Source organism: Motacilla alba, chromosome 23, assembly GCF_015832195.1.
Source record: "Motacilla alba alba isolate MOTALB_02 chromosome 23, Motacilla_alba_V1.0_pri, whole genome shotgun sequence".
Taxonomy (NCBI): domain Eukaryota; kingdom Metazoa; phylum Chordata; class Aves; order Passeriformes; family Motacillidae; genus Motacilla; species Motacilla alba.
Genome location: NC_052038.1, coordinates 5,966,705 through 5,991,577, shown reverse-complemented (window position 1 = coordinate 5,991,577; position 24,873 = coordinate 5,966,705). Strand labels below are relative to the sequence as shown.

The 24,873-nt window shown below is 56.6% G+C and overlaps 2 protein-coding genes across 2 annotated transcripts in view; both read right to left on the bottom strand.

The window, feature by feature from the left end:
• Positions 1-88: 88 nt before the first annotated feature.
• On the bottom strand, positions 89-12,886 carry SELENON (selenoprotein N). The gene is made up of 12 exons (XM_038161004.1): positions 12,697-12,886; positions 10,652-10,769; positions 9,538-9,665; positions 8,923-9,135; positions 8,139-8,263; positions 7,332-7,469; positions 6,498-6,579; positions 5,393-5,581; positions 4,370-4,475; positions 3,479-3,591; positions 2,771-2,872; positions 89-2,067 (listed from the first exon to the last, which is right to left on the bottom strand). The coding sequence occupies exons 1-12, from the start codon at positions 12,838-12,840 to the stop codon at positions 1,897-1,899; spliced, it is 1,629 nt and encodes a 542-aa protein (XP_038016932.1). The 5' UTR covers positions 12,841-12,886; the 3' UTR covers positions 89-1,896.
• Positions 12,887-15,445: 2,559 nt separating this feature from the next.
• MAN1C1 (mannosidase alpha class 1C member 1) overlaps positions 15,446-24,873 on the bottom strand; it is a 52,190-nt gene continuing 42,762 nt past the window's right edge. The window contains exons 7-13 of the mRNA XM_038160715.1: positions 24,166-24,289; positions 22,108-22,201; positions 18,937-19,052; positions 18,542-18,761; positions 17,853-18,025; positions 17,207-17,322; positions 15,446-16,789 (exon numbers count right to left, since the gene is read on the bottom strand). Of these exons, the coding sequence (XP_038016643.1) occupies positions 16,669-16,789; positions 17,207-17,322; positions 17,853-18,025; positions 18,542-18,761; positions 18,937-19,052; positions 22,108-22,201; positions 24,166-24,289 (964 nt within the window). The 3' untranslated portion in view covers positions 15,446-16,668. The remainder of the gene's footprint in view (positions 16,790-17,206; positions 17,323-17,852; positions 18,026-18,541; positions 18,762-18,936; positions 19,053-22,107; positions 22,202-24,165; positions 24,290-24,873) is intronic.

The following is a 24,873-nucleotide window of genomic DNA, read 5'->3' as shown; positions in this document are numbered from 1 at the left end:
GACATCCCGGTGCCAAGGGGACAGTGGGGACAGCCCGGCGCGCCCCTCGCCCCCGCAGCGCGGCGCAGGAAGGAGAGCGGACGCCAGCTGAGGATGCTCGGATGCTTTTACCGGGGCCGCTCCGCCGCCCCTCCGGCCGCCATCGGCCCGGGCCCGCCGCGCTTTGGGGCCAGGGCGTCACCAGGCGCGGCAGGGCCGGCGGCGGGACCCGCTGCAACCGGGACAACGCGCGGAGGCAACGGAGAACGCTCGGCACGGACCGGGGCAGCCCCTGCCCGCAGCCCGGCGGGGACAGGGGACAGGGGACCGGGACACGGGCTGTGACCCCGCGGGAGCCCCCCGGCTGGGGGGTGGCTTTGGGGTGCCCCTGCCACCGTCCAGGCTCATCCGAGAGCGCTCGCAGGTGGCTGCGGGGAGCTCAGGAGAGAACAAACAGCGACTGGGGGATCCCGAGGATGGAGCCCTGCAGGGATGGGAGCGCCCCGAGGGTGACAGGAACTGTGGCACGGCCAGACCCCAGCCTGTCCCACCGGGCAGTGAGAAAGTGCAGAGCTAATGCATAGTTACAAAGCCAGCGCCGAGAGCCAGCCCGGGGTCATTAATTCAGCTCACTAGAGCAATTAGTGGAGTGGCACTGGTTCAGCCCGGAGGTGCAGCTAGCTCAGTCCCCAGACTCGGGTATGGACACTGGGGCAGGGAGGGGACAGGGTGATTGCCACCCCCAGGCTCCTCCCAGGACTGAAAATACCTGGGCAGGAAAAAAATAAAGGAAAAAAAAAAAAAAGGCTTTTCCCTTAATTTGGTCCAACAAAATTGTGCTTCAGAGAGCAGAAAAAGCATCACCAGCCAGGGCTGGGTGCAGGCAGCTACTGAGGATGCTCTGTCCCCTCACACGTCTGTGGCAATATGCCTTGAAACCCGTTTCACTTAACCTTTCCTTCTCCAAATTACAAAGTGATGCTCGTTCCGTGCGCAGGCATTGGCACAGAGCAGGAGCAGCTGCTCCGGGTGGCTCCAGGTAAGGGAAAATGGCTTTGTGTCTGGACAATCTCTTTGGAAAAAATTCCTGAAAATACCTTCTTGTACTTCTGGCTTTCAGAACTGCCCAGTCCTCGCCCAGGTGAGGATCTCGGGGCAGTTCCCAGAGGGAGCTTCATGGTTCCTCACCCAGCACCAGCTGGAAGCCCAAAGCAGACAGGGACAGAGCAGCAGCTCCAAGGGGACCCAGGGAGAAGCTCCCAGAGCTGCTGGGGAGGGAGCCCTGGCAGGGAGGGATGGGTGGGACACTGCTCACTGCTGTGTCCTTTAGCCTGGGGGAGCTCCTGGGGGCTCAAGCTGATCCTCACCTGACCCCTCTGATGCCCTGGTGCCACCCTTGGGACACAGACCCTGCCTGAGCCAGGCCACCAGATCACACAGGGCACTGGGGGCTGCCACAGTCCTGTCACCCAGATTGTCACCGTCAGTGTCCAGAGCTGCCCGGGACGCCCCGGGGGGAGCAGGGAGCTGCCCAGGGCTGCTGGCTCTGTCCTCAGTGGTCACAGTGGCAGCGCTGCTCCCTGCACGCAGCAGGGCCCGGCAAGCAGCAGCTCTGGGCTTGCACAGTCCCACCAGGCTCAGCAGCTCTGCAGAGGAGGGAGGGTGGCTGGCACGCCCAGGAGGGGCGCTGGGAGGGATTCAAGTATTTGCACTGCTGTAGAAATGTGCCTGAACGGAGAAGGGCGGGCTGTGGGAACTGGAACTCGGGCTCAAACCAAGCTCCAGAGCACAGCCCCGGCCTGGGACCGCCTGCAGCTCAACACCAACGTCTGGCACGGGCACGAGGAGGATTTGCTGTAACCAAAATAGATCTCTGAAGTCTTTGGCCATCTCAGGGGGGCATTCAGGTGCCCGGTTTTAGGGCTGCAGGTAGGGTTTTGCTCTGTGCAGCCCTTCCTTCAGGAACTGGAGGTAAGTTGCTGTTGAAGGGTCTTCAAAATTGCTTGAGAAACTAAAGATGCTGCTTTCAACATCTTCAGGCTTCATGGAAGTAATGTCCAGGAAATAGTTGGCATTGATGTGGTGGATCTGGGAAAGAAAACGGATGAGAAGAGACTTCTAAGGGTCAGAACAATTCCCCCTCCCCTGCCTTGGCCCGCAGCCAGCACAGAGGTGACAAGGCTGTAACAGCTCCCACAGAATTCTTTCCAAGTGCTAATTCAGGAACCAGAATTCAGGTCTGAAGATCAGTCAGAGAAAAATGTGTGATCTTCCCCCAAGGGTGCTGACCCTTTGCTTAGGTTAAGAAGAAGATGAAGGTGGTTTGGGAAAAATCATGGAGCTGGGAAAAGGGGACACTGAGACACTGTCACAGCCCACAGCCTCACGGGGACAGCCAGGGGACCCTGCAGCTGTGACCAGCTGGTGTCTGGGCAGCATTAGCCCAGCCCAGCAGAGGCAGAGTGTGTGGGCTGGTTAAGGGCTGATCTGCTGTGACCAGTTTGGGGAGATGAAAGTGCTGGAAGGTGCTGATCAGGAGGTTTTCTTCAAAGGATGAGCACAAAGGGCCATGGGTGCAGGAAACAAAGCTACAGTGGCTTCCCAAAGCTCAGGGACAGTGAGGAATCACACTTGGTTCAAGCCTGTCCTGCCCCTGCCCAGAGCTGCTGCTCTGTCTCTGAACTAAAACACATTTGTTTCCCATTTCCAGGTGGAGGAACAAAGGCTCGGGGGCAGTCCCAGGTGTGGCAGACCCTGCAGAGAACAGATTCCATGAAGAGCCCAGCCTTACCACCGTGCCATTGGGGAGGCAGATGATCATCTCCACAGGGAAGTTGTATTTCTCCAGGTGCAGCTTGGCCAGTTTGCTGTAGAACTCATTCTCTCTGTTGCTCTGCAGGGAGATACCAAACCCACACACTGGCACAGCCCAGAAGTGGCAGAATGGCACAGGGGGAGCCCACAGGACACGGGAGAGGGGCAGGGAGGGACAGAGAGCTGCTCTGCAGTGCCATGGTAACTGGTACCATTCTCACAGGCTGCTTTCCCTTTCAGGCTCCCTCTCACATTTCAGCTGCAGATCTTCTCCCCAGACAAGAAAATCACCCCATCACAGGCACACCAGCAGCCCGATGCCAGCCTTTCCCAGAGTCTCCAGCTCTGTGACTGATCCCAGCTGACAGCACAGGCTCAGAAGTGGGGAAGGGCTCAGTCAGGAGCCCCAGGGTTCAGACAGTCATTTGGTTATTTGGTCGTCCCCTGGGCTGCAGGGGAGTCAGCTGGCTGATGGCACCAGAGGCCTTGGGCAGGGCTGTCTCACAGAGAATCATCTGTTTTAGCTTTAAACCTGGCACCAGGACAGAGCCAAGGGGGTCACAGTGCCACTTCTCAGCCTGCCTCCATCTGGTGTCTGCCTGGCCCCTGCTCGGAACAAAAATCCCCCCTGGCACAGGAGGGAGCTCCCCCTGCCCTGGCACCCCCAGCAGAGAGTGAGCCTCACCTGCAGCTCCTCCAGCTCCTTCACCAGGGACCAGCTGCTGATGAAGCTCTCGTTCAGCAGGGCGAGGATGGGCGAACTTTCCAGGACGGTCTCCCGGAGAGTTCGCCCCGAACCTGGCACAGGAAGAGGCACAGGAGGCTTTGCTGGGTTTCCTTAGGTCACTGTCACCGTGCTCGATGCCACCTGCTGAGTGCCAGCTGACCCTGGTCCCCCCAGCCCTCCCCGCTGTCTTTTTGCTCCGTTGCTGGCAGCTTTCCATGGCTTTTGTTCCCTACAGGTGCCGCTGGCAGAGAGCGCTCAGCAGAGCAGAGCCCAGGCACAGAAGGCCCAGGAGAAGTGAGCCATGGAAGCCACCCCGAGTGCCACTTGCTGCTCATGCCAAGCACAGCCCGGTGCTGAGGGTTTTTCAGGGCAGACAGGACTGAAGAGACCCTTCCCCTCCCACCCATCCCTCCTGCCCAACTTGGCACGGAAGCTCTGAGGCACTGAGGGGGAAAAGCTGCACATCGGGCCGGCCCCAAGGCCAGGCCTGGCTCTGGCCTCTCCTGTGCAGGTGCCAGGGACAAGGCAGACAGAGCAGGGGCCCTTTTCCCTGCCAATGCTGCCTCTTCCCCAGCAGGAAAGAGGAAGGGGAAAGACCAGAGCCGTGTCTCCACCTCGACAAAGGCACCTGACTCACAGCTTGTCTCAGACAGAGCTGATGCTGCCACTGGGCAGCTGAGCTCCCATCAGTAACTCCCATTCCCACTCCCATCAGAATTCCCACTCCCGTCAGGAATTCCCACCCCCAGCTTTGTCTGCTCAGCACCTCCAGAGCCAAAGCAAGTGGGACAAGGTTTCCTGCTGGCCCCCGGGCTGCTCCCTGACCCCCCATCCCTCCATCCTCCTCACCTCAGCAGCTCTGGTCGTCCAGGGCACCCCACAGCAGGATGGAGTGCACCAGCTTCTTCTCTGCTCGTGCTCTCTCAAAGGCTTCTGTGAAGGGCAGGTAGGAGATCTGGGGGCAGAGGGACAGCGTGAGGAACAGGCCCAGCTCCAACAGGAGCAGCTCTGAAGGAACCAGACCCAGGGGTGGCACACCCAGAGCTCAGTCTGCAGCAGGACCTGCAGATTTAGATTGGTGACAACTGTGGTGGTGTCCCCAGAGAGGGGGACACCTCCTGGGGAGCCCTGACCTCACACACCGCAGAGAGCATCTGCACCAGGGTGGCCAGGCTGTCTGCAGCCCCTCCTCAGCTGCAGGGAAATCTGGCCTGGAGATATTTATTACAAAACCTCCTGAAACAGCCCGAGAGCTGTCTGTGGGAGCCTGCACAGAGCCTGCTCCAACCACCGCGATGAAAGGAACTGATATTCACATCTTGGCAGCCTGAAGGGACATTTGTAAGCTCGGGCACAAGGAGGCAGCCACCACGACGTGTCCCTTCAGCCAAGGAAGCGGTGACAGGCAGCGGCCATCTGCTCCACAGGCTGCTGGCATGTTAAATGGTTTGGGTCACCCAGAGCTATAAATTTGTGTCTGGCTGCAGGCTGCAGAGGCACAGGCAGATCGTGTGCTCTCTGCTGATAAGGAAAGCTCGGTGCACAGGCACCTGGAAGTGAAGCCAGAGGAAAAACCATTTGTAAGCAGCACAATTACCTGCCTGCTCCAGAATCACAGCAGCAGGCGCTGATAAGAGGCAGGAAGGATGAGCCTACACCCACAGTGCAATCCTGGAGACACCTGACATGGAGGCTTGGCTCCTGCCTGTGCTGCTGTGTGACCCCAAACGCCCTGGGACACCCCCCCAGTGCCCTGGATGCTGCTCGGGCTGTGGCCTCTGGACTCTGCTGGCCCTGCAGGTCACTGGATGGCTCAGCGAGGACAATCTGCCCCAAATCATTGTGCCAAGGAGAGCCCAGCCCCTTCCTCACCTTCTTAAATGGATACATGGCCACTTCCAGCCTGTGGGCTGCCTCCTGCCAGGGGATCTCCTGCTGCCAGGTGATGTCCTCGAACACGAACTGGATGGGCTCCCCCGAGGGGTCCCTGCTGGCCAGGACCTGCCCGTTCTCATCGTGGATCACCGTGGGCACCGAGGGCCCTGTGGATTCCAGCTCCATCTGCAGGGGAACAGGCTGGCTTGGACCCTGCACTCAGCCCTCCCCCGGTTCTCCAGGACAGGATACAGATCCAAAATAACACCGTGCAGCTCCTCAGGAAGGTACAGCTTGATCTCCCATCTCCGAGAGAGAAATTTCACTTTTCCAGTGAAATGCCAGGAGAGGAACTTCATTTCCCTCAGTGTGGCTGCACTCTCTGGGTTGGAAATGCACAGACTGCACGGTCCCACCTTGCCAGTGGAGACTGCTGGCTGTGGGACACCAGATCCCCTCAATCATGAGGATCTGCAGGGCTCATTGGAAGCTCTTGCTTGTCACCAGCTCAGCCCTGGGAAGCCACGAGAGGGAGCAGCAGGAAAAGCTGCCCAGGAGCTTCCCCGTGGTTCCTGCTCTGGTACAGCTGAAATGATTCTGCTAAATCTGCCTTCCTGACTTCTGCCAATTAAAAATAATCACCACTCTAGTTTAGGAGAACATGGGCCTGTTGAATTCAGCTATTCAGAATTCTGCCTTATGTTTCCTGTCCCAAGAGCTGGGATTACCACAAAAAAAAGGGGAACAACCTTGTGCACTTTCTAAATCCAGACCCACAGCTGTTCATACCCTGCTCTGGGCTCAGGGCCTGGGTTCAGCTCCTCATCTTCCCTCCTGCCCGTCAGGCAATGTTTTAAAAAAGGAAAAAGTCTCCGAAAGCTTAGGATTCAACCCACACTGAGGGAGAAAGGAAAATATCAGAAGAGCTGCCAACAGGGCTGCAGAGGACAGAGATAAATGGAAATTCTACTGTTGGGCTGAAATGACCAAGGGCAAGCTCTAATGGGGAACGGGGCCACAGAGGCCCCACAGCTCAGGCCATGGCAGCACAAACCCCTGAGGAGAAGCTGCCCAGTGTGGAGCACAGGCAGAGGGCACAGACCTGAGGCAGGTATCCAATGTCCACTTCCATGTTGCTGCTCTCGCTCGCCCCGTACAGCCACTCCATGTCCACGTTCAGGGACCTGCACGGGAACCCACGGGTCACCCAGGGCTGAAGCTGTGCAAGGGCAACCCCAAACCGAGGGGAACATCCTCCTGCAGGGTCAGCACTGGAGCCAGAGCCTCTGCAGATCTCTGTGCTCCCTGCAGGAGCACCAGATCCTGCTGGAGCAGGGCCCAGGCACCCACTCAGCACTCTGGAAAACACCTCTGAGCTCTGTCAAATGACAGGAGAGAGATGTCTTTGCTCCCTCTTCCCTCCCAGCACTTCACTCGCACATTCTGATCCTGCTGAACTTTTAAAAGTGTTTTTTTGGAAGCAAAAGGCTGCTGGCAGAGCCCAAAGTGTCTGCTGGCTGCAAGAAATGTGCTGACAGAGCCACTGGGGTTGAGTCGCCAGGGTAACGTTGTAATAGAATTTTCACCCTTGTCATGGGCAAAGAGATTTGAAGCTTCTTCCCCCTGAAAGCTTCCAGCTCCTTGCCAGAGAGCAGGAACGAGCTGGTGCAAAGCTCTGCACACAAATCCTTCACCTGTCAGACTCCAAGCAAAAAAATCTGCTGGAGGAGGAGCACCAGGCCTTGCTGAACTTCAGTGCTGCAGCCAGTCCTGCCACACCCTGCCTGTCCCTCCCAGCACCAAGGGACAGTCACTGGGGTGTGGATCAGGCCCTGGATGGCTCAGGGATCCTCAGTGATGGAGAAATGCATTTACAGGCAACTGCAGAGCTCACATCACTCAGATTTTTCAAAAAATGAGAGGAAAACGGCTGTACCTGTTGTTAGGGACAAAGAGCCTGAAGTCCCTGACGTGGGAAGAATCCTTGGACAGGACAATGTAACCTGTGAACTGCCCCGGGGAAAACCAGAAGGGGAAGTTTGGTGGCTCGTTCAGCTGGAATTCAGCGTGGATCCTGAAAGGAGAGAGGAGCCATCAGCTGGGACCCTGCACTGCAGCTGACAGCAGGGAAAAGCTGTCCCCAGGCACCTGAAACCATGAACCTAGACTGGGCAGGACAGGCGGAGCTTAAAAAACTTTTCATGTCACACAGTGAAGAGGGTGAAAGACTGGAATGCCATGGGGCAGGAGCATCTCCAGGATCCCTGGGGCAGGAGCACCTCCAGGATCCCTGGGGCAGGAGCATCTCCAGGATCCATGCCTCCTGGAATTGGGCAGCCAGGAAGGATGAAATATTTCATCATTCCTTGAAACACAAGGACAGAATAAGGCCCCTTGAGCCCACCCTCCAGCTTGCTCAGACACATCAAAGCTGTGTGTAACACTGCCACTAAACAATTCTGTGGACTCTCCCCCTTGGAAAGACACTCTGATAAACCTAAATCTAACGAAATTCTTGCTAGCCAGATTCTCCCCTTCAGCCAGGGGCAGTCCAAGGGTGATGCCCTGCACGAGGACAGTGACACTGGCAGCACAGGTGACCTTTGGCTTGCACCACCCTCTCAGCACAGCACCCGGTGTCCCTCAGGAACACGCTGCACGTGCCATGACTGCCGTGCCCTCTGCCAGGGCTCCCGGCAGCCTCCTGCCCTGCCCTGGGACAGGGGACAGCCCCGGGGCTCACCGGAACGCTATGGTGTAGTAGAAGCTGCTGCTGGCCTGGATGCAGGCCACGGCTCCCTGCGGGGCAAAGCGCGTCTTGACGAAGGGCCGCGGGTGGAACATGCTCAGCAGCTGGTGGATGATCACCTGCAGGGGGAATGGCAAGGGCAGAGTGAGAGCTGTTCCTCCACACAGCCCCAGAGCAACGCCCACCTGAGCAGGAAGGCCAGAGAACGGCTGTGATTTAACACCCGGCTCAGAGACCGACCTAATCGCACGCCAAGGTGACAAAGCAAGGCGCTGCTGTCACAAATAAATCCATCTTCCACGGCTGCTGTGCCACTGCCGTGCTCTGCAGCTTTCCATCAGCCCAGGCAGAACAGCAAACTGATGTGCAAGGCTGCCTCCACCAATGCCTCGGCCTCTGAAGGGGTGGCAGTGCAACCCCTGATGCCAGCAGCGCCCGCCTGCACCCGGGGCAGGGTGTGCACAGCCTGGCTTCACCTGCTGAGCACACACACAGTCCCACCTGGCACCTCAGGGCTCACCTGGCCACCGTTCCACCAGGAAGGATCCCATCCCCTTCTGAATAACCCTCTCTGGGAAAAACTATCCTCAAATGCCACACAGCTAACAAATGAGATGAAGTTACTCGAGTCAGCCTCATCTGGCTGCCACAGACACACAGAGCTTTTGCCTGCTCTCAGGTTGGCCTCCAGTTTAGGTGCTCCTGGCTACACGCCACAGAATTCCTGCTTCCCTCGGAAACAGGGATACACGTGGACAACCTGACTTTCATTTCTCACCTCTTTGCCCTTGGGAGGTGGAGGGTAAAACCTGTTGTTGGAGAGATAGCCGGTGAAGATGTTCAGCTCGCTGGGAATTATCCACCAGGGATCCCCAAGATCCAGATTATCCTTAGGAGGCAGAAAGGCTTTGAACTGCCTGGCAAGCAGGACACTCCTAGGGGCTGCTGGGGCTGTCCAGTTCCTGAGCCCAGACAGAGCCACATGAGAAATCTGGGAACAAAAGATGCTGTCAGAGCCCACAGTGCAGCCTCCCAGTGTGCAGTGATGTCATGGATGCAGGGAGGCTTGGAAAAGGGGGGGAAATGCATCACATCCCATATTCTTCTTACCCCACCCAAAGGGTGTCAGCCTTCAGGAATGTGAGCAACACCAGAGCTGCTGCACTCAGCCGAGCAGAGCCAGCTCTAGCTCCTGCTCCCAGCTCCCAGGAAGGGTGCTCTAACTGGGGCAGGGTGCTGAAACCCTGAAATGCCGAGGGGGGCAGCGAGGTCCCTGTCACAGCAACCCCCACGGGATTCAGCAGGACCCTGTCCCCTCCCAGCGTACTCCTGGTGCTGTTGCCAGCCCCCCAGACGTGTTTATCCCAGAACCCGTGGCCTGCAGGACACCTACTCCCAAGAAACCATCCTTGCTCTTCGTCATGGTGTCCATGAGCAAGGGCTGGAATTTGGCCACGATGGACAAAGTCTCCCCATCTGGATCCAGCACCTCCTCCTCAGGTTCTGGGACTGGAGCAACCCCTAGACAAAAGGACAGGAATTCAAGCACTGTTCCCCCTCCCTCCCCTTTGCAGCAATTGTGATCACACGTTTATCCTGGCAAATCCAGGGCACTGGAGTCTCCAGCTGTCCCCACACAGCAGAACTCAGACCCCTTCTCAGGCCAGCTTTGGCTGCATGAACTGAAGAGGGAGGGGATGGGCTCAGTGGCTTTAAAGTGGGACGGGGTGGGTTTAGGTTGGATATTGGGAAGGAATTTCTCCCTGTGAGGGTGGGCAGGCCCTGGCACAGGGTGCCCAGAGCAGCTGGGGCTGCCCCTGGATCCCTGGCAGTGCCCCAGGCCAGGCTGGATGGAGCTTGGAGCAGCCTGGGACAGTGGGAGGTGGCCCTGCCCATGGCAGGGGTGGCACTGGAAGGGCTTTAAGGTCCCTCCCAGCCCAAACCATTCCATGACTCCCTGTTTCCCTGGCTGCAAAGCCCAGGCAGGCTCACAGCCCCTCTGAGCGATCCCAGCACGTGCTGGAGCCGGTCCAGGAGAGCACAGCAAACCCTGTCTGTGTCCCCACTGTCCATTGTCATCCCCACACTCCTCCCTGGCTGGCACCAGCAGAGCCACTTGCTCTGAGCTGACACAGCCTCCAGAGATGATCTCCCACAGCTGCCATCCAGGAGAGCTGCCCCAGCTGAATGGAGCCTTTGGCCTGGCCTGGGCTGAGCTGGATTTGCTGCATTCACCCATCCCAAATCCCCTTTAAGCTCCACACAAAGTAACTTATGTACTTTGCTAGTCCAGCAATGGGATCCTCCACCTTGTAAAAACTGCACTTTGTCACAGTGATGTCTGCTGCTTAAGCCTTTCCAACAACATGGAAAGCTTCACAGCCTCTCTTCGTGGAAACAAGGCCCAAACCAGCACCCAGAACACAAGAAAGTGAATAAAATAGTGAATTCAAGCCGTGGGGTTCACTGTGTGCAGGGAAGGCTCTGGAAGGCAGACAGGAACCCACCCGTGAGCTTCTCAGCGATGGGTTTGAACTCCTCTGGGCTCAGGTACAGGTCCTTGTTGGTGTCCAGGGAGGAGAAGAGGAACAGCCCCTCATTCCCCAAGGACTTCAGAGCCAGCTCCTGGTTTGGGAGGAAGAGGCAAGAGAGACTTCATTGGAACCTCCTGCAGGAGTCCACTCTGGCCCCTCTGGAGTTAATCCCACTCTTCCCAGCCCATCCAGGGAAAAGACTCAGCCCCTTGGCAGGATTTGGTGCTATTTGAGGCGTCCAGGAACTGCTGGCAGGAGGATACAGAACCTACATCTGCCTGAGTAATTCCAGCCGAACCCTTTGCTCACGTTCAGTGTCTTTTGCCAGAAGAATTCCCCCCTCTTTCCAGCTAGCTGGTCCTAAAGCTGCAGACACTGGGAGCACCTGGAGGTGCTGATGGCTGGGATGAGCTGATGTGCAGACTAACAAAGGCAGTCAAACATGTGAGCACCACACTCCAAGAGCACACAGGGAGTGAGCTGAGTTGGAATTAGAAACTTCCACTCACGGTGGGATCCACTGCAGCATCACTGCCCTGCTCTGGTCGGTGCCTCTCCAGATCTCCAGCCCTGGAACTGCATGGAATATTTTGGCCCCCTGCTCCCTCAGCCACCCATCAGGGAGTCACAGAACCCACGGCCTTCTCCAGAAACTTCCACAGGATCCCAGCTTCTCTGTGCCTCAGTTTCTCCCTGTGCCAAGCCCTCACAGGGCTCACCAAGGTGATGACTCCCCCAGAGCAGCCCCAGAAGGGCTCTGGATGCTTCCAGACATTTCCACTCTTCAGTCTGAAGGGAAAGAGACAACTTGGAGGCAGAGCAAGAGCTCCAGGTTGGTGTGAGGGGAGGGACAGACACAGAGCAGGCGAGACAAAGCCCTCAGTGCCAGCCAGCCCCTGGCACATGCCCCAGGATGCAGCAGCTTGCCCTGCCACCCCCGGAGAAGCCTGGAGCTGGGAGCACAACCACTCTGCATTCTGCTGCTCACCCTGCCTGCTCTCCACTGCCTGCAGCAGCAGCACCATCCCCAGAGCTCCTGAGCCAGTTTATTTTCCATCTGTTGCCTGCCAGCCTGAAGCAGCACTAATGCAGCCTGGAAGGCTTTGCTCCCATCAACTGCAGCTACAAAAGCACTTCAGAGCCTTCCAGGGCACTTCCAGGGCTGAGACTGAAATAAACTAGAACTCAGCACGAAGATCTGGATGAGGACATGGCCAAGGACATGAAAAAATGAAGGGAGATGTTTTTTTGTGCACAGGGACAATGCACTGTGGACTGCCCACAGTTAACCTGCTTTTACTCCCTGAGTGAATGGAGATGAGCATCCTGGGCTCTGGAAACAGGCAACAGCTCTGCTGAGCACCTGGCTGCAGGCGCTGCACACCTACCAGGGTCACACAGGGCTGTGCCAGGCTCCAGGACCTCTCCCAGCTCCGGATCTCACCTGTGCTGGCACACAGATCGTGGGCTGGGAGCCAGCGCAGGGCCCTGGGCAGGGAACAGGAGCTACGGCCCCCTCAGCCCCGGTAACCAGGTTCTGGTGCCCCTCAGCCTTGCTACGGCTCCCTCAGCCCAGGTTCTGGTGCCACTCAGCCTCCGTGCCCAGGTTCTGGTGCCCCTCAGCCCCGCTGCCCAGGTTCTGGTGCCACTCAGCCCCGGTGCCCAGGTTCTGGCGCCCCTCAGCCTTGCTACGGCCCCCTCAGCCCCGGTTCTGGTGCCCCTCAGCCTCCGTGCCCAGGTTCTGGTGCCCCTCATCCCCAGAGCCCAGGTTCTGGCGCCCCTCAGCCTCCGTGCCCAGGTTCATGGTGCCCCTCAGCCTCCGTGCCCAGGTTCTGGTGCCCCTCAGCCCCAGTGCCCAGGTTCTGGTGCCCCTCAGCCCCGCTACGGCCCCCTCAGCCCCGCTGCCCGCCCGCTGCCGCCGCCTCCCCTCACGCTACCCCGACCAGCCGCGCCCGCCATTCCCCCTCCCTCCGCCCGTCCCCGCCCCTGCCCGGTGCCCGGTGCCCGGTGCCCGGTACCTGCTGCCGCGCCGCCTCCGCGTCCCGGTAGTACTTGACGGCCACCAGCGCGGCGAGCAGGGCCAGGGCCAGCGCCAGGCGCGGAGGGGCCGGCCCGGGCCCCGGCCCCGCCATCGCGCCGGGCCCGCGCCGCGGAGCCGCCATGGCCGCCCGGCCGGGGGAGGCGTCAGGCGGGCGAGGAGGGGCCGCGGGGCCCGGCCGCGGAAAAAGAGCAAAAAAACCCTTATTGGTGTTAAATCATCGCCGCTCCCTCAGGGGAAGGGTCTTGGTAGTGTTAAATCAGCGGCGCCCGGTCAGGGAAAAACGTGTTTTATGTGTTAAATGGCCGTCGGTCTGTCTGGGAAAAGATCGTTTTAGTGTTAAATGAGCGGCAGCCGCTAAGGAAAAAAATGTGTTTTAGGGTTAAATCGCTGCCGGCCGGTTAGGGAAAAGCTCTTTTTAGTGTTAAATGAGCGGCACTTGTCAGGGTAAAACCACGTTTTAATGGTAAATGAGCGGTACTTGTTCAGAAAAAAGCACTTTTTAGGCTGAAATGTCTGCTGTGAGGGCTCTTGGGGGGATGAACCCCCTCCTCCTCTGTCTCCAAGGTCTTTTTCTGTATTATCCATGGCAGACAGGGATGTGTATCCATCCCCACATTCCCATTTTATCCTTAATTCAGCTTTTCCCAGAAAGAACAAAACCCTGAACTTGTTCTGCCCTTCCCAAAGCCTTGTCCTGCACTTCTACTCGGTTTACAGCTGACCAAAATGGGTATTTTTTAACAGAACAGGGATCGGTGAGTTCGCTTGCCGTGATTCCGCTGAGGTTTGAGCCCTAGGGATGGGAATTAGGGGACAGGAATGACTTGGCAGTCCTGGGGTGATTCTCCTGTCTCCAGCATCATCCCCACATTTTGGGTCATTTTTACCACCATGCCACATTTTGGGCCATTTCCACCCCAAACTTTTCTACCTCCCGTGTTTTCAGTGTCCCTCCCACAGCCGTGGCATTGCTGTCACATTGTCCCTTAGCGGTGGCTGGGCCAAGACACACAAATTTATTATTTAGACACACAAATTTGTTATTTTAACCTTCCCCACTCCTGGTCCTCCTGCTCCTCCGTGCTCCCAGTCCCCCCATAGCCGGGGAAGATTTCTGCTGCAGGGCCAACAAGAGTGTCTGATCTCTCCGAGGGTAGCAGGGAGCGTCAGCCTGTAATCCTTTGAAGCTCTGCTGGATCCTAAGCCTGCCTAATCGTTTTTGTTTTAGGTTTAAAGAACTCTCGAGATGGAGATGAGCGAGAGCATGACCAAGCCATTAAGGGAGGAGGAGGATGAGGATGAGGATGAGGATGGGACCGGGCAGAGGAGCCCAGCAGTGGAAGCGAGGGGGATATTTGTGATTTATGCGATGATTTATCCTTCTGCAGCACAGCAGAAAGCTTCCCTGGAACTCTGCTCCATAAGGAACCCCAGCGTGGCGATGGGATTAGCAGAGCATGGAAATGGCTCTGGGAGCAGGGGACGAGCTCAGCACCTGGAGCAGATGTGCTCAAAGCTGCCGGGCTCGTGGGGCTGGGCAGGGCTGCTGCTCCCCTGGAATAACCCAGGCTATGGGTTTGGATCGGGATAAAGGTCCTGTTTGTCTGGGAAAGGAGCAGGAGGGGGCCTGGCAGGCTGGTGGCAGAGCTGAGCTGGTTCTGTTTGGGCTCATTTTACACCCAAACCATTCCCAGTCACCACAAAAAGATGAGAAACGGGGATTATTTGATGGGAAAGAGAATGGAAGGCAAAAGGTGAAATAATTCAGGGCGGCTGCTGCTCCTTGAAAGAGAACAAACCCAAGCTGGCTCTGCACTGCTGGGTCCTGGGATTACAGCACGCAGGAAGAATGTTAAACATGCACACATCTGCTGTGGGGCCCACCCAGGCACACCTGGATCAAAGGGAATCCTAAAAATAATAACGGGGAAGATTTCCACCCAGCAGGAAAAACGATCCCAGACTTCCCCTCGGTCAGAACTCCTGGTCTGTGGTGTGGCCCCCGAGCTGCAGGAAACTTCCTCTGGAAGGGTGTGGGATGCTCCCACCCACCTGTGTGAAATGGAAGCCAACCATGGACCTGTTCCTCAAGGAAACCAGAACCACGCTGTTTATTCTGGGGGGTTGAATTCTGCCAGGCAAAGTGCTCCATGTTGCTCCAAGAGCAGGTCGTTCTTATTTAAGAAATTCCCTTAATCCATTATCAGAATCCTTTGAGCTACAAGAGCTCCCCATCCCCAAATCTCCCGGATAACACAGCTCACTCCCAAGATGTTTATTTACCAATAGCCATTCCTCCAGGCCAGGCTTAGCAGGCAGCAGCCTTATCCCTGGGATAATGCTAAGTCCCCATCTGACAATCTTATTTCTCTCGGGGAATTACAAAGGCAGGAATTTAGAAACAACGTTTTCTGTTTTCACAACTTGCTCAAAGCAACTTTACTTTCCCCCAAGTTGCTGAATGAACCAGTTGTCACGAGGCTGTCACAAGAATGAACAAAAATGTTCCATGCCCCAGGGCCACAGAGCTTTGCAGTGATCAGAGGGAATGCTGATCCCAGACCCAGCAGTTTGGGAGAGCTGGGAATTGCTGTCAAACACTGCCCAGATTCCCCTGGAAATCAACTTCTGCCGCACAAAACTCTTTAAATCCACTCTTTAAATCCAGTATTGTCTCATTCCAAGCATGGAGTGACTGGTCTTTCACAGGATCAACCCCAACAGGCTTTTTATTTTACAAGACTTTTATTCTGTTTCACAGATCTGACTATTACAGCAGTAAAATTATTACAAGTGACTCGTAACATTTAGTTCCAAATAAAAGTAGAAAAACACAAAAGAAAAAAAGATAAAGGAAAGTTAAATGAGATGTGATGGGTGGTAAATGTGTTTTAAGAGCACAGAAAAAAAAAGTATATAAAAATACATCAGGAGCAAGGATTTTGCAGCCAAGTTTTGGTTTAGTTACAGCGGTGACACCAGAGTCACAGAATGGCTGAGGCTGGAGGGGTGGCCCTGTCCCAGTCCCTGCTCAGGCAGGGCCACCTGGGCCCCAGGGCTGTGTCGCCTGTCCCTCAGAGAGCTCCACATCTGCTCTGCTGCAGCCCAGGCTGAGCTTCCCCCCCTCCCTGCTGCCCTCAGGATCCTGAACTCACCATCCACGGCCTCTGCAGCCTTGGGTGTGGTTTTGGGCTCAGCAGAGCCCCTCTGTTGGCTCCTGTGTCCCTTGCAGGAGGAATTTATCACCAACCCACTCCAGAAGCCTCCTGGGCTGCTCCTGAGTTACCCCTGCAGCAGGGATCAGGGTGGTTCAAGTCTCCCCCTGAAATCTGCAAATTCCAGCCTGGGGCTGCTCCTGTCTCTGGAGGGTCTGATCTTATTTTCCCACTCAAACATCACCTTTCCCTGTCCTCCCTTCACCCCTGAGCTCTCAGCTGGCTCCTCAGCCATCCCCAAGAATTCCAGCTGCTCTCCCACACCAAGGACAACTCCCCCTCCTCGTTCTCCTGAGGAGCCCCCAGAGGCCAGCAGCAGAAAGCCCAGAACACTGAGAGGTGATAAATCCAAGAGCAGATAAAAGGCAGAAATGAACCAGAGAAAGGAAAGGAGGACGTGTGTGTGTGTTGGTGTGTAAAGTCTATTTTATGGCAAACTTCCAGTCCTTTGGCCACTATAAAGCAAAATCAGTGGATTTCATATAAATTCTCTGTATAAAGGAATGTCTATGAACTGTGTACAGTATGGCCCAGAATAAACATCTCATCATCAGCTAACAGAGCTCCTCACAGAGGAAAAGAAGGTGCTTAGTCATGGTTCATCTTCCCAAGACAATACTGTCCGCAATTGGACTAGTGCCCCAAAACACCATTTCAGGAACAACAGGGATTCCTTCAATGGAAAGGAAAAGCAGAGTCTGCCCAGGCCGGGGGAGCAGGAGCTGGGCAGGGCCTCAGGGCTGCCCTGCTGCTTTCGAGTCCGTGTGGTTGATGGGCAGGGGGTGAGCCTCGGTGTTGAACACCCAATCCTCCAGGGACAGCACGTCATCTTCACAGAACAGAAGATAGAGGTACCTGCAGCCACAGGAGAGGACACAGGGCTTGGAGGAGCCCAGCAGGGCTCCAGGCAGGCACGGGCAGCAGCATGTGACACGTTCCCACCTCCCTGGAACATCCCCACCCTTCCCATAACCCAGCTCTGGAGCACAGCAGAGCCCTCCAGCCCCAGCCCCGGAGCAGGAGCCCCCAGGGAGCCAAGGGCAGCAGAGGTTCTGTGCAGGAAACTCCCCAAGATCTGCAGCCTTGCCCAGTTTCCCCTCAGAATGGGCAGACTTGGAAAGATCCTGAAAGCTGCTCTGGTTCCAGCCCCCTGCCCTGGGCAGGGACACCTCCCCTGGGAAGAGAAGACTTCTCCCGTATCATCTGAGGCTCCCTGAGCAGCTGCTGCAGGAACTGTGCTGCTCTGGCAGGCCCCTGGGAGCCCAGACTTACTTCAGAGTCTCTGCGAGGAAGAAGCTCTGCTGCATGTTGTCGTGGAGGGCCGGGGTGCTGTACACGTCCCGGATGCCAGAGAAGCCAGCTTCCACCCTGCAGTGCTTCTCCAGGGCCTGGGGAGGAACAGAGCCCTCAGCCACCCCCAGCAGTGCGGGCTGACCCCTCCAGCAGCAGCAGCTGCATTCCAAACCAGTTTACAAATCCAACCCCAGGTTTCCTGTCCCTCACTCAGGGGTTGCTCCACACTCTGGGAACCAGCCTGGCTCTAATGGAACAGCAGCCACCCCAGCTGGGTGATTGGCCGATGGCAGTGCAGCCCACAAGGGAGAGGAAAACATCCTCAGTGGAGAGAAAACTGAACTGAGGCACTTTGTGTACTCCTGCCACATTGCTCAGGGGTTTGAGAACAACTTGGGTTGAAAGGAACCTTGAAAATCACCCAGTTCCACCCCCCTGCCATGGACAGGGTCACCTCCCTCTAGACCAAGCTCCCCAGAGCCCCATCCAACCCAGCCTTGAGCATTCCTGACCTGTCTCAGCATTTAACACAATCTCAATAATTTCCGCTCCTTCCTCCGAGCGAAGCCAAGATTTTCACAGGAACGCAGGGAGCCACAGAGCTCTGTGCCCTCTGCAGCCTTACCTGCACCACCTCCCAGCCCCAGTGCCTGTACTTGGGGTGGTGGGTGAGCCTCCAGAGGTACATGTAGCTCTCCACCACCTCGGGCCGCAGGATGTAGTAGCGCTCGCTGAGCCGCGTGGCCATGGCCTCGCTGCCCGCGTCGAAGCGGAACGCCTCGGGGCCCAGCTTGGTCTCTGGGGAGAAGCACACAGCACTGTCACTGCCAGGGCAGCACCCGCAGGACACCAGCCAGGTGCTCTCAGGCTGCTCAGGACGCCAGGGTTTGCCTAAGGCTTTGCTGAGCCTTTTCCTCTGCGGCGCCTTTGGAGAGAAGGGATCAGGAGAGGCTCAGCAGCTCCATGTTCCTGTTCCCAGCAGCAGCTGCAGGTGTCCAGCACTGCCCTGCTGGGCTTCTCAGCTGCTCTGCTCCACAGAGGAGTTAACCCCTGCTAAGCCTCCCCTCCTGCCTGCAGAGGGGTGTGCAAGCACCGCCCGGAGCCTGTTGGGACCGCCTGGGAGGCAGGGCCAGGGTTCAGCCCCAGCTCCGCTCCCAGCTCTGCCCCAGGAGCTCACAGCCGCCTCTGCTGCACAGAGCACATTTCCGTCCCTTCCACGCACCCCAGGAAAGCCCAGGGAAAGCCCCAGCAGGGCTGCAGGCGCTGCTGAGGCACAGAACCCCCCTGGCAGGCAATGCCCACCCCCCCGGGTACCTGAGCGTGTGTAGGACTCGTGGCAGGTGCTGGTGATCTCTGCTGCCAGCTCCATGTGCCTCTGCCTCCTCTCCCCCGTGCTGTGCTCGGCCCCCAGGGCAATCATGCCCCCAGAGAAGCAGGCCAAGTGGCCCATCTTGTGATCCAGGATGCCACCCCTCCACTCAGCAATGTAGGTCAAGCCTCCTGCAGATTTTTTCACCAAATGCTTTTCTATTGCCTGGAGGGATGAAAATCGGGATTTCAACAGAGTGGACAGCGAGTAAAGCTTACTCAGGGTTAGTTAATGCCAGGAGTGGGTACCGAGGAAACCCACAGACTCATTCTGAAGGTCTGAACCCTTGTTATGAACCATGCCCCCCCCAAAAACCAGAGAGCAGCAGCTGGCTCCTCACCTCCAAGGCATCGTCGTACATCTTCTTAGCTTCAGAGTCTTTCTTGTCTGACATCAGCCAGGATTTGAGGAGGTATTCATAAAAGCTGTCCCCGAGGCCCCCGATGGAGACGTGGTCTGTGGTGGGAAAGGCAGGAAAGAGCTTCAGGTTCGTGACAGACAGTGAGCAGCTGCTTTACAAAGGGGAAACAATCACGTCCTATTTAATGCCCTTGTTCTCTCCTTCCTCTTCCCAGCTTCCTGGGGAGAGCTTGCAGCATTGCTTTTCAGAGAGGAAGAAAGGTGGAAAGTGCAATCAGGAGAAGAATGTTCTGTCATTTTCCAGAGCATTAGTATCCCTTACCAGAACCATTCAGAGGCCTTATTTTACAAGTTATTTATACTGCAACGTGAAGATGCTTCCTGTTTATGGAGCCATCATCATAAATCCAGCCTCATAAACCAAAAGCAGTGGTGGGTATTGATAGATTTCCATCTCGATGGAGCCCCTGGGAGCTGTCTCCCTGCCTCAGGAAAGGAAGGAGAGGTGTTTGGATCCCACAGGGCTGCCAGCGAGGGGCAGTGGACACACTCCTGGGTTTTCATTTGTATTCCAGCCTCACGGAGGGACTCCGGGCCCTGGGGAAGGCTGGGGGCTGCTGGCACATTGCAATGATAAAGTCAGGTACAGGGATGTGCACTGCATGTTTTCCTCTGCAGAAATGAGATTTCCCAGGCTGTCTGCTCAGAGCACCCCCTGCTCTGACCTTACAGGAGGTGCTGAGGGATTGCAGAGTGAAATGGGCCTGGCAGCTGCAGGGTGAGCCTGGGGGGAGCTGCTGGATGCATTTACAGCCTCAAACTGGGGGAACAGCACCGTTCTCACTCTTTAAAGCACTCAAGCACTCCCATTTTTAGGAGAACAAGACAAACGGCCCTCCCTGGACTGAGCAATCCCTGTTAATGAACAGTGTGCCCCCTGGCTCTGCCCCACCCTCATTTCCAGCTAAGCTCCTGCAGCAGGTGTTCAGAGCTGCCCAGATTTTTGTTTCCCCTCTCCTTGTACACAGATAAAGTCCCGAGGCTTATTCCAAATGCTGAATCCTCCCAGCAGCACAAACCAACAGCCATGCATCATTTTCCTGACCTGAAGAGCAAACATCCCTGACACGCTGTGTCCAATGATCCAGGGAATAATCCCTAGCAAAACAATGAGATTAAACACCCGCCTTCCGTGCGAGCAGAGAGGGCAGAGGATTTGCAAACACAGGCTGCCTTTAAAGAGCAGCTCTGTGATCCTGAGGGTGTCATTCATAAACTCACCAAAGCTGCAGCCCTGGTACGTAATTGCTTTCCATATGGCAGCAGCCCTGGCAGCGTTTGCCTCCCGGGCTCCCTGCATCAATAAATCCCTGCCTTCAGCAGGGACTGGGCTGCCACTTCCCACAGGTAACAGCTGCCCTCCCACAGGGGCAGCTCAGCCTCTCCACTGATGAGATCTGCTCCTTCAGCCAGGTCAAAGATACACCTTTTAAGAAAATCACAGCAATTTCAATGGAAACAGCTTCCTGCAAAGAGCTTTAATGGCAAGAGAGAAAATGAGAGCCTGGCCTCTCCGGGGAGCAGGCTGCAGATGCCTCCCTGCTCTGCTCCTCATCTGTTTCTCCCCAGCAGCACTGGGGATGCAGAAGGGGCTGATCACTCTTCTCCCTCCCTGGAATACGGGGGCAGATCCCAAGGTCCCAGCCTGAGCAAGTGCCACAAACAGCCTGTGAAAGTCTGTCTGGAGTCAGGAAATCTCCAGGCCTGCAAGCAGAGGCTGCTTTTAATGTGCTCTGGAAAGCACCACCAGGCCCCTCTCTACATCAGCAAGTTCAGGGCAATGCAGAGAATCTGCAGACAGGAAACAGAATTAAATTTGTGGCAGAAGGGATGAGGGCTTCCAGCACCAAAGGGCAGCTCTGGTGTAATGGGACAGCTGTGACCATCCCAGACACTTTGCTAGGACCAGCCCTGCCAGCTGAAGGTCAGGGATTGCTCACAGCCAGGGCTCTGTTGCCACCAGAGCCACAAAAGCAGCACTGGGAGAGAGGTCTGGAGTGATCCAGCCCAGCAAAAAGTGCAACAAAGCATGGGGACACCAGGAGATGCAGGGCTCAGAGTAACCTGCCTAGATAATAAATGTCACCCACTGACAGGTTCAAACCAGTCTCTGAAAGAGAGTTTTCTTTGGCAACATCAAATCCAGCAGCCAAAACAAGCAGATCAATAAGAGAGCAGAGAGTGGAGGTCACAGCTCAGGGCACGGCTGCACAAGTGGCACCTCCTGCTCCTACCACAGGGCAAACTCCTGAGGAGGGGCACAGTCTGCTCCCTGTGTGTCACCTTCCCCTGGCTGAACTCCCCTGCCCTCTCCAAGACCTTCCCTGATGATTGCTCCAGTGCTGGCTTCCCAACAGGAGGGAAGCAAACATTCTTATCTCATCCTTCCTTCCCAAATGGCTCTGCAGAGCTGCCATGGTAACAGGAACAGGAATGCACAGGAGAATTCCTCCCTGGATCCGAGGGGGAGCTGGGGCTCCTCCAAGCCCAGGTAGGAGAGGTGTCACTTGCTGCACCACTCTGGAGGGGAATCTCACTGTGCTTCCCATGCAGCAGTGCTGACTGCGGGATCCCAGGCTGGGCTGGCTCCCAGCACCTGGGGGATGAACCCCTGTGCAGCCCCAGTTCTCTCTCTGGAGCTGGGACACTCAGCAATGTCCTGTCTGGAGCTGGGACACTCAGCAAGGCCCCAATTCTCTCCCTCTGGAGCTGGGACACTCAGCAAGGCCCCAATTCTCTCTCTCTGGAGCTCAGACACTCAGCAAGGTCCCGATTCTCTCTCTCTGGAGCTGGGACACTCAGCAAGGTCCCAATTCTCTCTCTGGAGCTGGGACACTCAGCAAGGCCCCAATTCTCTCTCTCTGGAGCTGGGACACTCAGCAAGGTCCCAGTTCTCTCTCTGGAGCTGGGACACTCAGCAAGGCCCCAATTCTCTCTCTCTGGAGCTGGGACACTCAGCAAGGTCCTTTTGCTTGTCTCCTGTACCACAGCCTGCCTGGCTGGCTGCTCTGCCTGCTGCTCCCTGGGGAGGGAGGGCAGGCTGGCACGCTGCAGGAGGGAGGGAGGCAGGGAGGGAGGCAGGGATACCTACGCTGCACCCAGCTCCCCGTCACCGGGCTCAGGAAGTTGGGGTACAGGCCCTGGGGCTTCTCCACTCTGCTGAGCACCCTGCGGATGTTCCTCACCTGTGAGAGAGCACAGACAGCCTGGGGTTATGCTCTGCTGCCTCCCTCCCTCCCCAGCCCAGCAGCCTGCACACAGCTCGGGAGGGAGGTGCTGTGGGGCTCAGCCCAATCCTTATCCCAGAAATGGCTCTGGAACCCTGCCAAGCCCCAGCTCAGCTCACTGCCATGGTCCAGAAGCAATCCTGGGAGATCTTGTCCTTCCAGTACCTGAAGGGGCTACAGGGAACTGGAGAGAGACTTTTCCCAAGGGTGTGGAGTGACAGGACAAGGGGAATGGCCTCAAGGTAAAGGAGGTCAGGGTTGGATTGGATAATTGGGAAGAAATTCCTCCCTGTGAGGGTGGGCAGGCCCTGGCACAGGGGGCCCAGAGCAGCTGGGGCTGCCCCTGGATCCCTGGCAGTGCCCCAGGCCAGGCTGGACACTGGGGCTGGAGCACCTGGGACAGTGGAAGGTGTCCCTGCCATGGCAGGGGGTGGCACTGGAGGGGCTCTGAGGTCCCTTCCAAACCCAAATCTGATTGTGTGCTTGGGGATCTGGGTGGAAATGGGAGATGTGAGCGATGCCAGGGGGGATTTTTTCCATGATCCAAAGGGAAAGGAGTGGCAGGGATGAGTGACTCACACAGCACTTAAATTCACCATGTGGTCACTTAACGTGATGAATTGGGGCCTTTAATTTCAACAACAGACAGTTCCTTTAATACCCCAGAACAGCCAGCACTTAACTCTCTAAAGCCTCCCTTGGTTTCACCCCCATTAAATCCAACAGGCCTTTCCCTTAAGGGACCCAGTTAAATTCCATGCAGCATAAATATTCTATTATAACCTAGAGAGCAGCTAATTTGCCCTAAACCTTTTACAAAATCAGACAATTTGCACGCCAAAAGCTGGCTACAGCCTTAAGCCAGTGCTTCCAAGGAAGTTGTCAGGCTCCGTAATATTTGCTGGAGTTTAGGAGCTTGGCATATTAATGACAGGTTTGAATAAAAGACACAGATGGGCTTTAATTCCTGCTAAAATCACCCCAGTCCCAAGCTGGGAGCTCACGAGCTGATCTGCTCCCCTGCAGTAATTTCTGCAGGCTGGGCTGTTAGAGCCCACACCATCCCACATTTCCCTCTCAGGGTGGCTGGGATCCATTTTCTGTGCACACATCAGCCCAGGAGAGTCCCTCAGAAAGGTTTTGCCCTTTTTCCTCCATGGGCTTAGGAGGAGAAGAGGAAAATCTCCTAGGCTGGGGACACAGGTTTGACCCTGGCTCAAAATGCCACGGTTTGAACCCAGAATGAGGATGCAATTCTGGTTTTCAGCAGTGCATCCCCAGTGGTTCCTCATCTCTCCCTTCATTTCCTCACCCTGCTCCCTTTCCTGGCCTCTCCTCAGCCCTCCTTCCCTGGGAGCAATCTGTCATTATCCCTGTCCTCAGGAACCTCAGCCTTGTCTCTGTTTCACATCACCAGCCTCTCTGGATCTTCCCACAGAGTTTCCTGGGTTTCCTGTTGCCCTTCACCCTCTGCTTTTCCCTCCTCTGTACCACTCCTTGACTCATCCCACCCTCACTGCTTTCCATCCACTCCACCCTAGCTCCTCTTTGCTCTCCCAGCTTCTTCCTCCTCTTTTTTTTTTTCCTGTCTCTCCTTCAAATCCCTTCCTTGTTTCACAGCCGACAGACCTGCACTGGACACATCCTGGAAAAGCAGAATTTTGGAGTGTTTTTTGGCAATCCTGTCTGTGTCTGCCCCACTGTGGCACTCTGGACCACCCCGCTTCCCTTGGGCTCACGGGGGCAGCTTGGGTTCTGCCTGGAACAATCTGTGTCCCTCAAAGCAGGCTCCTGAGGGGTCTGCAAGCCCCTGATGGCTGCACCTTGGCCGTGCCCTTCTCTGGGTATAATCCACACTGGGAAAAACACCCCAGGAGGATGAAGAGGCCAACCCACAGAAGGCCAGGCCGGGGGTCACTTGCCTTTTCTGCAAACACCGGGTTGCCAGAGAGCTCGGAGAGGTGCAGGAACTCCAGGTGCAGGGTCCCAAATTCTGCCAGGATGCTGCTTCCAGCAGATGCCCAGCCCCAGCTCCAGCTCATGCCACTGCAAGGAGAGAAAAGGGAGCCCTCGCTGCCAGGAACCACAGCCAGAGCCTGGGGTGGCCCTGCCCCAGGTGTCCTTTGGGGCATGGGAAGGGCACACACAGATTTGGGACACACACACAGATTTAGGACACACACAGAGATTTAGGACACACAGATTTTCAGCAGCAGTTCCAGGGGCACTGAGCTGTGATTTTCCAGAGATTCTTTAGGGCTGGGATAACACACAGACTGCACAAGCTGCATTTCTTTGTGGGACAGGAATCCCTCCTGAACAGCTCAGCAGACAAACAGCTTTGGAGGAGCACTGCCACCCTGCCACACACAGATATTGTGGGATAAAACATCCTCGTGGTGCCCCACAGCTCTGGGTGTCTCTGGAACCCTGCAGACAGGGCAATGTCCTGGAGGGTGCAGGGCTGGATTTAACCACGGCAGCCTCTGTGGGGGCTGCCCCAGAGCCACCTCGGAGGTGTGGTGGCTCCAGTTTTCCATTTCCTGGCACTGAATCCCGGGGAGGGGACAGCTCCAGGGACAGGGAAGGGTGGGGGTGACACTAGATGGCGCCGGGAAGCTTGGCTGGGA